At 37.3% G+C, this 13,758-nt stretch overlaps 1 protein-coding gene across 1 annotated transcript in view; it reads left to right on the forward strand.

The window, feature by feature from the left end:
* ARHGAP42 (Rho GTPase activating protein 42) overlaps positions 1-13,758 on the forward strand; it is a 145,789-nt gene that overhangs the window by 100,264 nt on the left and 31,767 nt on the right. The window contains exons 6-8 of the mRNA XM_050333943.1: positions 947-1,057; positions 7,371-7,475; positions 10,960-11,089. Of these exons, the coding sequence (XP_050189900.1) occupies positions 947-1,057; positions 7,371-7,475; positions 10,960-11,089 (346 nt within the window). The remainder of the gene's footprint in view (positions 1-946; positions 1,058-7,370; positions 7,476-10,959; positions 11,090-13,758) is intronic.

Raw genomic sequence — 13,758 nt, forward strand, 5'->3', positions numbered from 1 at the left:
ATAGGTGAAGTGGTCTTACATTGTCAATCCATAAAAAAATTTTGACAAAGACCGTAGACCTAACTAATGCAGCCCTAAAAGGATTTGCTTGAGAAATTTATTTTTTTTTTTTTAAGAAGGATGAATTAAAATAGAATCTGCATCTCTTCTTTGAGCATTCTCTACATGCTACACTGCTTGTCTGTTAGTTCCCTCTCCTGTGGCTTGTTTAAATTGAGGATAAAAGCCTGTTAGTCTTTATCAGCTGGTAAGAGTTAATTCGTTAGCTGTTCAGGCAGAAGACACTGTTCTGGTACTGGGTCCCCATGTTGGGTGGTATTAGTCAGGCACTTCTGACAAGTATTGCCTTGTAGTTCTGTCGCTTGAAAATTAAAACTTGAAAAATATTTTATTTATGAGGTTAAGGACTTAAATGTTTACATTCCAAGAGCGTGTGATTCATCCTATAAAATAATAAGTTGTAAGATGTCAAAGACAGCCTATTTAAGAAAGGAAAATGTTCTTGGGAAGATATTTGAAGCTAAGAAATAGATACAATTTTAGTGCATGTGATTCTTAAACGTTTCAATAGAAATAGTTATCTTTTTGTCTCTCCTTGACTCCTATGCTACTCACTTTTATTTCGTTTTTTAAGCTTGCATACACCAAGTACCTGCTGCCACCTTTCTTCCCTTCCAGACTTTCCTAAAAACTAGAGTATTAAAATGCAAAAAGGAAGAGCAAAAAACAGAAAAAAAGAGGGGAAAAAGGCATGAGGCTAAAATGTGTAATGTTAGCTTCTAAAACTTGCATTTAGCTATTTCAAGTAGGTAATTCTAATCTTCAGGAAGAAAACTGAACCCCATGAAACTTGTGAAGTAATTTTATGGAAAATCTGTTTGTTATAGATGCAGGCTTTCATCATGAGTCTAAATTAATGTTGTCTTTATTTCATTTTGTCTTTTAGGCAGATACACAGATTGACAGAGAACATCAGAACTTTTATGAAGCATCATTAGAATATGTTTTTAAAATTCAAGAAGTGCAGGAGAAAAAGAAATTCGAATTTGTAGAACCTGTAAGTTTTGTTTTATTTTCTTTAGAATGGAGGCATTTAAAGCTAAAAATTTACTTTAAATTATTGATTTTTTTTTGCTTCCTTTTAAAGTTGTGAATGCAGGTTGTTTGTACATAGACAGACATTAAGATCTTGACTTGGGCACTTTCCATGTTTATTAAAGGATTACGTAAGAGTTTCATATCTACTGTGAAGTGAAATGTCTGATGACTTGAAGTGTGTATAACATTTTAATGGGCCAACATGTAATGTTGTGTCTGTGCAACACATAATGGATGTTAATAATACCGTGATTTAGTGGCTTAAATTTTGAGCTAGATTTTTAATTTAAATATATCATGTATGCAGTGTACACATGCATTCTTCGGATTTACACAGGAAATAATTGAAAAATCAACTTTTCTGTAGAATAAGTTGGTTTATTTTTTGTTGGTGGAGCCCTTGGTGTTTAGTTTACTTTGCACATAAAGGAAAGCATATGTTGACACCCCATTCAAGATAAAGTTGTGTTTCAAAGTCCGTATTTAGGTCCAGAAATTTCTTCTGGACTGTGTCTCCGCCCCCCTCATCTTCCAGCTATCTTCTGGGTCAGTCAGTACCAAAAGCAGTAGGATGTGTAGGATGTGCTAGCATATTTCTATGTCATATTCGTAGTATTACTGTTCATGTCATACAGGACTAGCTTGCCAGTTGCCTTGTTTAGTTAGTACCTGTAGCCCTTGACAGAGAACTTCCAGTGTCATCTGTCCCTTCCCATTAAGCCTACTGAGCATAGCAGAACATCAGTTGTGAAAGAGGAACATGACAAGTATAACTTTTTCTCTCTTCACACCATCTTCCAGCTTCCTTGTAACTACTGAAGCAGCACTCTTGACTGTGAAAAAAATTGAATTATGTCTCTAACACCCACTGTCACCAAGAAGAGCTTCTCAAATGCCTTCTTTCCATGAGATGAGAATGTATTGTAAAGTGAATGTTTGACATTGATGCAAACTAATGAACCTGGATTCAGCAAGCAGTACTTACAGAAATTCTATCTTTATGGCATACAGCTGCCAAATCTTAGGGACTAAAACTTTGCTCGGATTCCTAAATAAGAACATTTTTCTACCTGTCACAGATTAATCCAGAGTGTCTCTCTCTGCCTCCTTCTGCAAAACTCTCACATCCTGGAAAAATCTAGCAATCTTGACCTAGCTCTGACCCTAGTATAGAAGACTTTATGCTCTTCTAATGTAATAGAAACTTTCTGAATTAAAAAGACCTTGTACACTGGAAAATATTGTGCAATTGCACATAGTTAAAATAGGTAAAATTTACTTTTAAGTGAATCAGTTTCTATGCTGTCTCAGATCAGTAGGCATTTCAGCCCAGTATGCTGTTTGTTGCATACAGCTCATTACTTGTTTTTCCAGAGAAAGGTATGGGAAATACTCTGGAAGGTATGGGTACACTGGGAAATAATAGCCCTTGCAGGCAGTGTCATCTAATTCTGTGTGTGAATTTATTTATAATCAAGCTGAATAGAAATGGAACTTAATTATAACATCAGTTATAAAATTTTGAACCTTCAAAATTCTTAATTTTATGTTTGTGGTTTGTTGCATACAAAATGTGGTAATAAAAGCATTTACTAAAACCCATAAGGCAAAGTATGCCAAGTAAATTATAATACAAGTCAGCAATACCATGAGATAAAAAAAGAAAAGAAAAGAAAACAAAAAATAACAACAACAATGAACAAAACGAACAAAAACCCAAACCAAACAAAAAACACAAAGACTTCAAAATAGTCTTTCTAAAATGTGCTTTATGGATATTCAGATGGTGGACGATGCCTGGTGATGTGTGTCTATACAGACATTCCTCCTCAGGAGCTCTGATGGTTGTGGGGCATTCTAGTGCATGTGCTATTAATGTCTCTGATTTATCAGCACAGTGTCACATCTCTGTATAATTCTTAGTCTGATGTGTTGCTAATAGACTCTTTGAAGGAGCGTTTAACAAAATAAATCTGTTAGTGCAGTGAAGGAGGAAACTGCAATGCCAATATGAAAGAAGGATAAGTTCATGACATGGAAATAGAACTTGAAAAGCAAACGATCTGCTGGACCTCCTTTCAAGACCCTCAGGTTTTCCATGCCAGAGGATAGGGATTATGTGGGAACCAGAGTGGGAGAAATAACTTAGCAAGAATTGCCAGGTGGTTTACAGCTAGGACAGTAGATGTTGGTAAGAGTGGAGTGTGTTCTTTCCTGAAGGAGAATAGGGAAAGATTTTAAGGTACGTGCTAATGACTCGGACACAGAATAGAGGATTATAATATTTAGGGTAGACTTATGCAGCTGTTTCCAGGGCCCTGGGTTTCTATGTTGTTCTCTGCATCTTGACTGAAGGGGTTGCTAATGTGTACTAGGGTGAGTAACTGACATATTCCTACTTGTAATCCTCCTAGATCTTGATTCTTTCCAAGAAAAAAAGCAACTCAGGTTTTCACAGAGGTCACGAATTTAAACTTTTTCTGAAGGTCAAACTAGCGTTAAAATTTACTTTACATCAAGTCAAACAAAAAAAGCAAAGTAAGTGACACTAATCTGTCTTGCTAGCTTTTCCCTTGTGAGCCCAAAGAAGCTAGTCCAAACCAATACCACTTTCTGAGGATGTTATGCTTGTTAAAAAAATGCAAAAACCTTGCTAGAGCTCTGCTTTGTCCTTTGGTGATGCCAGGACTTCCTTCTACTGTAGAAATCAGGGCACAGAGTTCATAAGCAGTAAACTATCTGAAATGTGTGGGGTGGTCCATTAAATGTTTATTTAAAGAAAAGAAAAAGAGAACAGCAAACCAAAACACGCTGCCTGTTATTGCATGTGTTTCCATGAGACTTCACAGTGAACATTAAACTTGATTTCCTCTTTCTTGAATTTTCTACATTATTAAGTACATTCACTTTAATCTGAAGAATAAGCACTATCTGCTTATAAATAAAATGAAAACAGGGAGACAGGGACTTCTGGCTGATGTGCTGCAAGCCAAAGGTTAAATTCCTCCCCTATCCGAAACCTAAGTACAGTCTTCTTCCTGTGAGAATGAAACGACCAGGCAGTCTTGAGGTCACCAGCTCTACTTAAAAATAAATAAAGTCTCAGAAGTAGTTGGATTTAGTTTCAGGTTCTTTGTTGAAATCCTTGTGGCTCTGAGGTGGTGAGTAGCTTTGTATTATGGAGTTCAGATCACATTCTTTACTGATGTGACTGATTAGACACTCAGAATGAGGTAACTATAAGGCACTTGTTAAAATGAAAAATTGTGATAGGAAAGCATCAGACATTGTTTGTGATGTTTGATGAAAGAAATTGCCTCTTCATGTGTAAAGAGCACCTTGAAATACATTCTGAAAATCTTTGAAAGGAAAAAGTGCTGATTTTCTATTCTTGTTTTTAATATTTTTTTCTATTCTAGTTAATATTAATTTCTTTAAAATTATGAGCCTGCCTTTAGCAGCACTAACACCAGGAAAAAGAAAACCCCACTATGAGCATAAGCCTAGGGCAAAAGTCCGTGGCTTTTAGATCTCTTCTGTGCAGAGCTATGGCTGTACCTGTCCTGATTGAGGTGATTATGGCATTGCCTCAAATGGCATAGGCCCACTGGGTACAGAGCATTTTCTGATCCTTGTTTTGCCACTGCTAGTGACACATACTTTGAAGCAAATAGCATCCTCAGCGTCACATTGTTTCAGCACAGAATTTGGATAAGCTGATCTAGGACTTGCATAATATTTTTCTTTTATTCCTATTTTTCAAAGAGCTCAGAGAGTATTTGACCAAGAGGACCTCAAGGCCAGATCCTCTGCAATGCACAACTGTCAGAATACCTGAGTGGTATTTTAAACAAAATGAATTCAGATTTTTCTCAGGGTTTGTTCTGTTTTGTTGTGGTTTTTTTGGTTTTGTTTGTTTGGTTTTTTTTCTGCTGTATTTTTGCTTTCCTGATAAATTCAGCTTTGCTGCCATCTTGTGTTAAATATTTTCCTTGGTATTTCTCAGTGTATTCTGTAAAGGTGTTTTGTATGGTGGAAAGTATTCAAGTATTGAAGATGAAATTGTAAGTAGTTTATAGTACATTCTCCTGAAATGCTCTGTAAACTGGTCTTTATAACTCAGGCATAAACTGACACACTGAAACTTTCTCGAACTAGTTCTTTTATGATAATTTTGATGTGCTCTAACATTGTGATCTGGCTGCAGTTTTGCTAAACACTCATGTTACTCCTGTAGTACCTCTTTAGCTGAAGGGGGTGGGTTTAGCATCAGGCTTGTACTTACAGGTTATGTTAATCCTTTAGACTGAACCAAGCTAGAGTAACCACAGGAGTGGTTATGCTGCTGCATCTGAAGGAGTTGTATGTGGGGACACTAATGAGTAACTGGATCTAGACTGTGAGCACAGGCTTCACATAACTGGAGCCAGAGCAGAGCCTTAGTTATAATTTACTTATTTTATACTTTATTTATAAAAAAGCAAGATTAATTTTCTTTCTTTTCTATTATGGAATTCTTTGTAGAATTATAGAAATTTAGATTTATAGACTAAAATTATAGAAAATTATAAAACTCTTTTTACCTATTTATACAATTGGAGCTTCTTAAGATAAACTGTATTTGGACCTTCCTCAGAACCACTTGAATAACCAATAAGAGACTTTCAAGGTCAGGTCGTTAGCTGAGATAATGATTTCAGCTGGGCAGGCAATTTATACAAGCTGTGGAGCATTCCACTTGACTGTGTTACCTTTATTGTTTGGTAGTGGAATACAGTTCAGGAATTCATACCCACTGCAGAGGCCCTCACAAAGACTTGCTTTGATGTCCAAGGCTCTTCTCAGTTCTTCAGGCTCTGTGACCAGTTTACTGGGCAGCTGTTGGGCCACACCAACTCTGCCTGAGGCCAGGGTTTCAGCTGATCCTGCAATACCGGAAAAAAACAAGGGCAAAGTCCTTCTCCCAGCCTTATCCTCATGTTTGCATTTGTGCCAGCACTGATGGTCTGTTAACCTTGAACTGCTTTAACTTACTAATGCAGCAAAACAGCAGGCAGGTAAGCATGCCCTCAGCAGTGTCTTAGAGAGTAATATGAGAGAGGAGGCAGAACAATTTAATGATCCTTCTCCAAGTAGGGCTGAGAGTAAAGAAAATATAAACACAGTAAAAACTACATTTTTAAGCTGTTCCATTTACAATAATCTATGGTATTGGTAACACAAAGCAAAGTGCATTAAATATGAACAATGGTATTTTTGTTGCCTAAGTCTAGACTACTTCAATAGTCAATGGAGAGAGATAAATGTTTCCATTGGATCATTCATCCCATTCTGAGGGAGAAGTCTGGAAAAGGAAAAAGAATTATGCTCCTGAATACCTGTGGTTCTTTACTGAGTTAGGAGACAGCCTAGACATCCAGTTACTTAGCCTAGATGATTAACTTTTCAGTACCATAATATACTAAGAAAAATCTTTGCTTTTATTAGAGCTTTTGTTATTGTACATACAAATTAATTTATCTTTTTTGTTGTTGTTTTCTTTACTTTTTTTTTGTTAGCTAAATTACATATACAAAGAAAACAGTCCATGATAAGAAATTAAATGCTTGTTATTTAATATCAGGTGAAATGATTTACAGCAATGTTAAAACACTTTTAAAATTTAAAGCAGAATAAGTTGGAAGGCTTTTAAAACTAAGAGAAGGGAGGAATGCATTAATTCAAGAGCTGAAATCTAGTTGCTCCTTTTATTACTTGAACATTGTTTTAAAGCAAACTTTATTAAGACTTTTCAACTGGATATTTACAGACTTCAGTGGTTCTGTTGGAGTCATTCACAGACATACCAGATAGAGTTTGCATTTTGTTCAGAGCAGGAAGAAGGAGTCTGGATTTCTTGTGTTGTACTAAGCTATCCAAAACATAGTTTCAAAAGTCTCATTTGTGGAAAATAGGTCATAGCCCAAGCAATTACTATGAAGAAAGTGCAAAAAAATATTTTGAGAAAAAAAACCTTGAACTCTGAAAGTTTGAACTTGGAAAATGAATACTAGCAAAGACTCCAGCTGAAATACTGGATAAAATGACTAGGATGGTGAATTAAAGTATTATGGAAATTACAATTTCATGATGCAAAAGCTGTTTAACACTTATTTGTCTTTCTTAAGTTCTGACCATGGATTCGTTCTCAGCAATGCTTTGCTTTTGTGCATAAAGCATAGAGTGTTCCAGGAGTTAAAAATGTATAATGCTTCTCAATTTTACCTTTTCAGCTCTTGGCCTTTCTTCAAGGATTATTTACATTTTACCACGAAGGATATGAATTGGCTCAGGAGTTTGCACCATACAAGCAGCAACTGCAGTTCAATTTGCAGAACGTAAGGACGATTTGTATTTATGCCATTTAATTTGCTAATTTAATTTTAGAATATTAAAGTAGACTCATAGCGCTGTATTGAAACTCTGAATCTTGCAATGTTTTAATAAGCTGAAATCAAATTAATATACAATTAGGTAAAAGTTATTTTTGTAAGATTAAAGTAAGATTCCTGACAACAGATAACTTTGGAAAAATTAATCCTCTGATTGTTAATTTATGATCTCGAGATCAAAATTTTGCGAGGAAGGTCAAGAAAAACAGGAGAGCAACTAAGTCTTTATTAGAAAACACAGTAGTGTGGATAGGTTTATACTTGTATAAATGCTTTCTTTAGAGTGACGCCTGTCTTCTGGAGTAAGTGAAGGTACCAAAAATGCTCTATCTGATATAGAATGATACAGTTTGTCTGGCTGTCTGCTAGCTTTCCACTGTATATAAAGCATATGTGGGAAACCCTTCTCTGGCTCTCTGGGCCATAAAAGACCTGGTGGGACGTTCCTCCATGGTGAGCAGCTCTCACATATGTTGTTTCACCTATAGAAAGGGTTTCTTTTTTTGTGTAGGGAGTTACTCTCAACTGAGCACAGGGATCTTTTGCTGTAGATTGGTTTGGATTTGGTAGTCTGAGCGATACAAGATCCCATTTTGGGCACAAACTATGCCCAAAAATTTCATACCTATTAGAGATAACTAAAATGCATTTAATCAACATACTTTTCCACTCATCATAACTTCTGTGTAAAAGTGTATATATGTTTTACTGTGTAATTCAGATATTACACGTCCAAGGACATAAAAGTAAGTAGATACAAAATATCTTTACACTCTTTGCTTACACATTCTTTGCTTTTAAGGCAAAAAGTGAAATTCATATTGGGCCAACCCTACATTTTTCATGCCAAGTAACATCAAAGTCCAGAACAAAAAAAGTTAAGTCCATTTTACTCTTTCAAGAAAAGACACACCTGACAGAAATTTTTGTGGCTTCGCTAGAGGCAAAGAAACTACAATAGTCTAGAATACCTGACATCAGCTTTTGTGCGTAGTGCCTTGGCCACTGAATTTACGGAATATGAAACAGACCTGGGAGTACAAGAACACTTTATCTGTGCTCACCTGTGTTCTCTGTGGGTTACTGGAAAATAAAATACTGACACTTTCCCTGTAGCACCTTGTTATTAGAGATGTATATGTTGGGTCAAGGTTGGAAGATGACTGTTAATGTAGATCTGCATTCTTATCTGACTGTAGAGCGTCTCAGCCCCTTGTCCTTTCAAATCATGTGTTTTCTGCTTTGTTTGCTACTAAGACTCTTCCAAATAAAGACACAAGAGGTCAGTGTTGTTGCACAGCAGTTTCACTGAAAGGGTGAAAAATGCACTTGAGAAATTTATTTATTTTAATATGGCAAGTTCTGAGAGGAGCATGAATCCACAGCACAGACCAAAACTGGCATTGTAAATCATAATAAGTTGGTATCTTGTAGGCACATATCTACAGAAGCAGAATTGTTAGAGGATTTTCTTCTATTTCAGAGTTAATTCAGAAATAGTTAATTATATTAGTGCAAATTGAAATTGCAAATAGAGTACAGAGATAGAGGGAGATGTAAAGTTAGGCAGAATGTATTATGATTATTTTTGTTCATTGTATTTATACATGAGAATAATATACACATGAAGAAACAGGGAGATTAGTACATCATTCACTCCTGTTACACAAAAGTATAAATTCTGGCTCCAGATCTAGATTCACAGCTTCATTTAGCCAGCTTGGCTTTCTTCTGACTTGCCATTCATAGCATCACCCAACCTCAGATTGAAGTGAAACAAGTTATACAGGGAAAGACAAACCAAGGACAGGGAAAATTGTGTTCAGCCTGTCTGTTGCAGCTGCCAAAAGTACTCCTCACTACTGCATTGTGTATTGAGGTCTTGGAGAACAGCTGACCTGAATTGCTGTTTCTGGTTTTAAAAATGTCCTACTGATTAGAGCAGGAGCGGTAACAGCCACTGGAGTAGGAGAGGAGTAGCAGACTGACAGCTCTTAACAGGTCACCATGTTCTAACATGACCTGTTGTCACTTTAACTGCTTCAGCTCGCCAGTGGCATACCTTTTATGTCCATTTGGCTTTGTTTTCTATAATTTCATTCAGAGACCTGCCTGCCTGCTTAAAAGTAGTAATTAAAAACTTAATAGACAGACATAAGCTCTCAACATGGGAATATTCCTTCAATGACATGTCCCTCTTGAAGGTCTCAAATCTGAAAAGTTCAGAGTAGGATTTTACCTCCCTCTCTAACAATAATGTTTGTCTTCAAAAGGGAGATTAAACATGTATTATTATACTATAGTGCAACTAACTACATAAATGACCTGTGAAAAGTGGAAAGTATTCACTGATGTATAAAGTCCTGAGAGTATCTTTCTGACTAGTCAGGATTAGAGTCCATACGTGATTTTGTAGAAACATTACCAAAATCTTTATTTTTTTTCTATGGCCTGTAGGAACAGACTGTTCAATATCTGATCTATTAAGAACAATCTAGCAAACCTCTGGCACCTCACAATAATTCTCCTCTACTATGCCATGCTAGGTGCATGGAGGGAAATCCTAGCCTCACTGAATTCACTAGGAAAAAGTGACCATTCACATGCATACAGGTATTAGCAAGTATGGAAAGCCCATCTTAGTACTGTAATTGTTTGCTTTGCAAGATGCCAGGTTATACATGTGATATTTAGGACAGAAACAGTACTTCCATGCTTTTGGCACAGTTCTACCACTTGTGATCTGTTTCTTACCTACCATATCTTTGTTATACTGAGCTGTGGTGTTTGCGTTGTCCTATCAAAACTGTTCATGACAGTGCCAGTAACCTGATTATTCTGAGCATCAGCACCTGTGGTATTGCTGCAGACAAGGACACACCATACATTTGTCTCTTCCACATGTGGAGAGATCACAGCTGTCTGGATAAATTAGCCTGGCTTTAACCCAAACTAGTGTTTTCTGCACTGTACTTCAGGGGGTTCAGTGGGTTTATTACTTCAGGTTTCAGAATAAGCTGTCAGCAGCTTCTAGTTTACCCAGGCTTCTGTCTGAGAATCCTAGAGTATACAGAGAGAAAGCCTGCATCTGTCTGCAAAATACTGTGTAAGCTTACTGAAAGATATGAAATGACTTCTGTCTGAGGTTAGTGACCTGCAGAAAGAGGAATGGTGCTATTCTCAGCTACACTTCCTTTACACTTGTGTACTTAAGTTGAATTCTTCATTAGTATGTTATTCCTAGGCTTCTAGAAGTGAAGAATATTATTCTTTATTGCCTTTTTAAATTTCCTTTTGTGTCTCTGGCAAATGCTTCTGTTGGTCTCTGATACAGTCTGTTTGGCATTATTAATAATTAGTTCTTCATTGTTGTTTTAGTACTTGTATGAGATAATGTGGAGTTTTGTTTGTTTCCTTTTCCGGGTATTAGACTCGGAATAACTTTGAAAGCACTAGGCAGGAAGTCGAGAGACTGATGCAAAGAATGAAATCAGCCAACCAGGATTACAGACCACCAAGTCAATGGACAATGGAAGGCTATCTCTATGTGCAGGAGAAACGTGAGTACAACAGATGTTTCTTTTGATTTTTTTCATTTGAAAGGCCAGAATGAGGAAATGGTTGAGTTAGCAGGACAAAACAACAGCTCTGTGTTTGAATGGCTACAGGCTTCTACTCTAGTTACTTTCCTAATGACTGAGAAGTTTAAAAGAAAAATAAGAGTGTGATTTTTCAAAAAGCACTCAGAGTAGCTACAGTCAGATAGAATGGTAATCACAACGCTTGTAAGCAACTCAGCTCCTGCTCTCTGGGTCCTTGTGGGAAGGTCCTTGCTGTTGTTTGCCCCAGTGGCTTAGTGGTAGCAAGTTCTGCTCTGGCTGGCTGCCCTGTGCCTTGCTGCAAGCTCCCAGAACTGTGCTTTGGCTCCCTCCTGTCACCTGGACTTTCCCTGCATGAACAGGGCCTGTAGTTCAGCCATCAGGAGCATCTTGTACCAGGGATCTCCACTGACCCAGACATCTTAAGGGTAAATGAGCATGCACTAAATGGGAATCAATGATATAAGAGAAAAGTCATCCAAATACAATCTTATTATAGTTAACCTCATTCACTTTTACCCTCAGTAGCACTGAAAGTTTTAAGAAGACCCTCTATGTTTTAATTGAGTAATAATCATAAAAGAAACCTGTGTTAAGTGGACCAGGACCCTGTTAATGGGGGAAGGTGAAAAGGAGTGAAGCTCTGGGCACATGCTGTGCTTCATTAAATAGTGAGAGGCCAACTTGACATCCTCTTACTGAAAAGACATTGGTTCATTAGTTTATTCTGGAGTAATAGTGAGAGGGTCTGTTATCACTGTGCAATGAGGAAGGTACTAGTTGTATAATTCCTTGTGATGCAAGTTTATGTTCCTAAAACTGTCATCCTATAAGTTCTTGTCAAATTGAATTAAATTAAATTCAATGTTTGCTATTTTTGAGAGTAAATTCTCTATATATTTATTACTGATATGTATCATGGTAATTTTTGAAAACAATGGTACTGGCTACAATCAAAAATCACTTTGAGAGTGCACAGCCTTCTTATATATGCTAAAAGAAAGAATGAATTGCCATCAGAGAAAAAATTGATTCAGAATAATTACGGGGAATTGGTTGCGTCTTGGACACTCTGTTATTAATACTGTTGCTATTACTGTTTGTTGGAGCCCCTGGTGGTCTAGTGGTAAAGGCGCGGTGCTGTCACCGCCGAGACCAGGGTTCGATTCCCAGTCAGGGCCACTCCCGGGCAGGTGGAGCTCGTTAGCCCTTAAAGGCAACCCACCTACGTCCTAAGGACCTCGCTGCCACCGTCCAAGCTCGCTTGGCCCCGGCAGATGAACCTTAGGATTAAAGGGTGGGCTCAGTTCCGCGCACACTGTGTCTCACCTAAAAAATCCAATGCGCAGGCTGGAAGGTGGAAAGACCTTCCTCGGATCTTCACTCGTGAAGACTGACCATTATATATTATATTACTGTTTGTTTTCTCATTTCATTTCTGTTTCATTTCTTATCTCAACCTATGTTCTTTACCTTTCATTCTTGCAATTCTCCTCTCCATCCCGCTGCAGGGGAGTTAGGGGAAGGATGGGGGAGTGAGCAAGTGGTGCATGGGTTTGGAGTATGTTAGTGGGAACCCTAAATTGGGGAATACTATTCCTAAACCACATTTTAAAAATAATATAATAGGTCCATACATACTGTAGTCAGAGAAAATCAATGTCATGTTTTTCCCATGACTAACTCTTATTGACATGAATTGGAAAATCACATGTGGGTTGAAAGTATTGTCTAGTCCTTTCCTATTCAGAATTTACACAAAAGTTACAATACTGAATTTACACAAAAGTTACAATAAAATATATATCTATTTTATATATATATATATTTTTCTCTGCCTTGACAACGCTATTTGTTATAGCTTTTCAGAAAGGGGCCGTATTATAATGCTAGGCTCTGAAGCATAATGCTGTACAAGAGGAAAGAAGTGCTCTTCTTTCATGTTACCTCTTCACACAGCCAGTGTGTTTGGTCTCTGCAGCTGAGTACCCAGAAACTGTGTCAGTGCTAGTAAAATAAATGGCACTCTTCCCTGTCACCGAGACAATCTTGTACAAAATATACCACTCTCTGTTCTAAATTTCCTATTCCCAAAAATCAAGAAGATTTTTCCAAGTTACCTGTGTTACCTAGTCACGTTAAATGCTGCCATCACTGTTTATTAACCAGTGCGGGTATAGCTGTAATGTTCGGGCCAAGGGGGAGCAGTCAGCACACTGCAAAAACCTGAATTGTGCTGTCCTCTGAAGTGCATCAGCCCTCCAGATGTATCTGTAAGAATCTGGGAGCTTTTGTTTTTCTCTGCTACAGTAAACTTTTTTTTCCCAGAAAAATGTGGGAGATCTTAACTGTGCATCTAGGATGTGGAGAGAGTTCTTGAAATGGTGGGAGGATTTACTCCATGGCCTCACAGTGAAGAACACATTATAAATGCCTGTATCTAAGCTGCATTAGCATGGACCAAGTTTAAAATACCATTGAGCTTAACCTCAAGAGGGTTTTGTGTTTAGATCCACAGTAGTGCCTGAACAAAGCTCTAGGTAATCCAGGAGTGAAAACATCATCTGCATCAGAAATCCTATACTTTGCAGTAGGATTAAGAAGTAGTGGGATGTGACCTCTCCAGAATC

The sequence above is a fragment of the Myiozetetes cayanensis genome, unplaced genomic scaffold (genome assembly GCF_022539395.1).
Source record: "Myiozetetes cayanensis isolate MyiCay16 unplaced genomic scaffold, myiCay2020 scf5-8, whole genome shotgun sequence".
Classification (NCBI taxonomy): domain Eukaryota; kingdom Metazoa; phylum Chordata; class Aves; order Passeriformes; family Tyrannidae; genus Myiozetetes; species Myiozetetes cayanensis.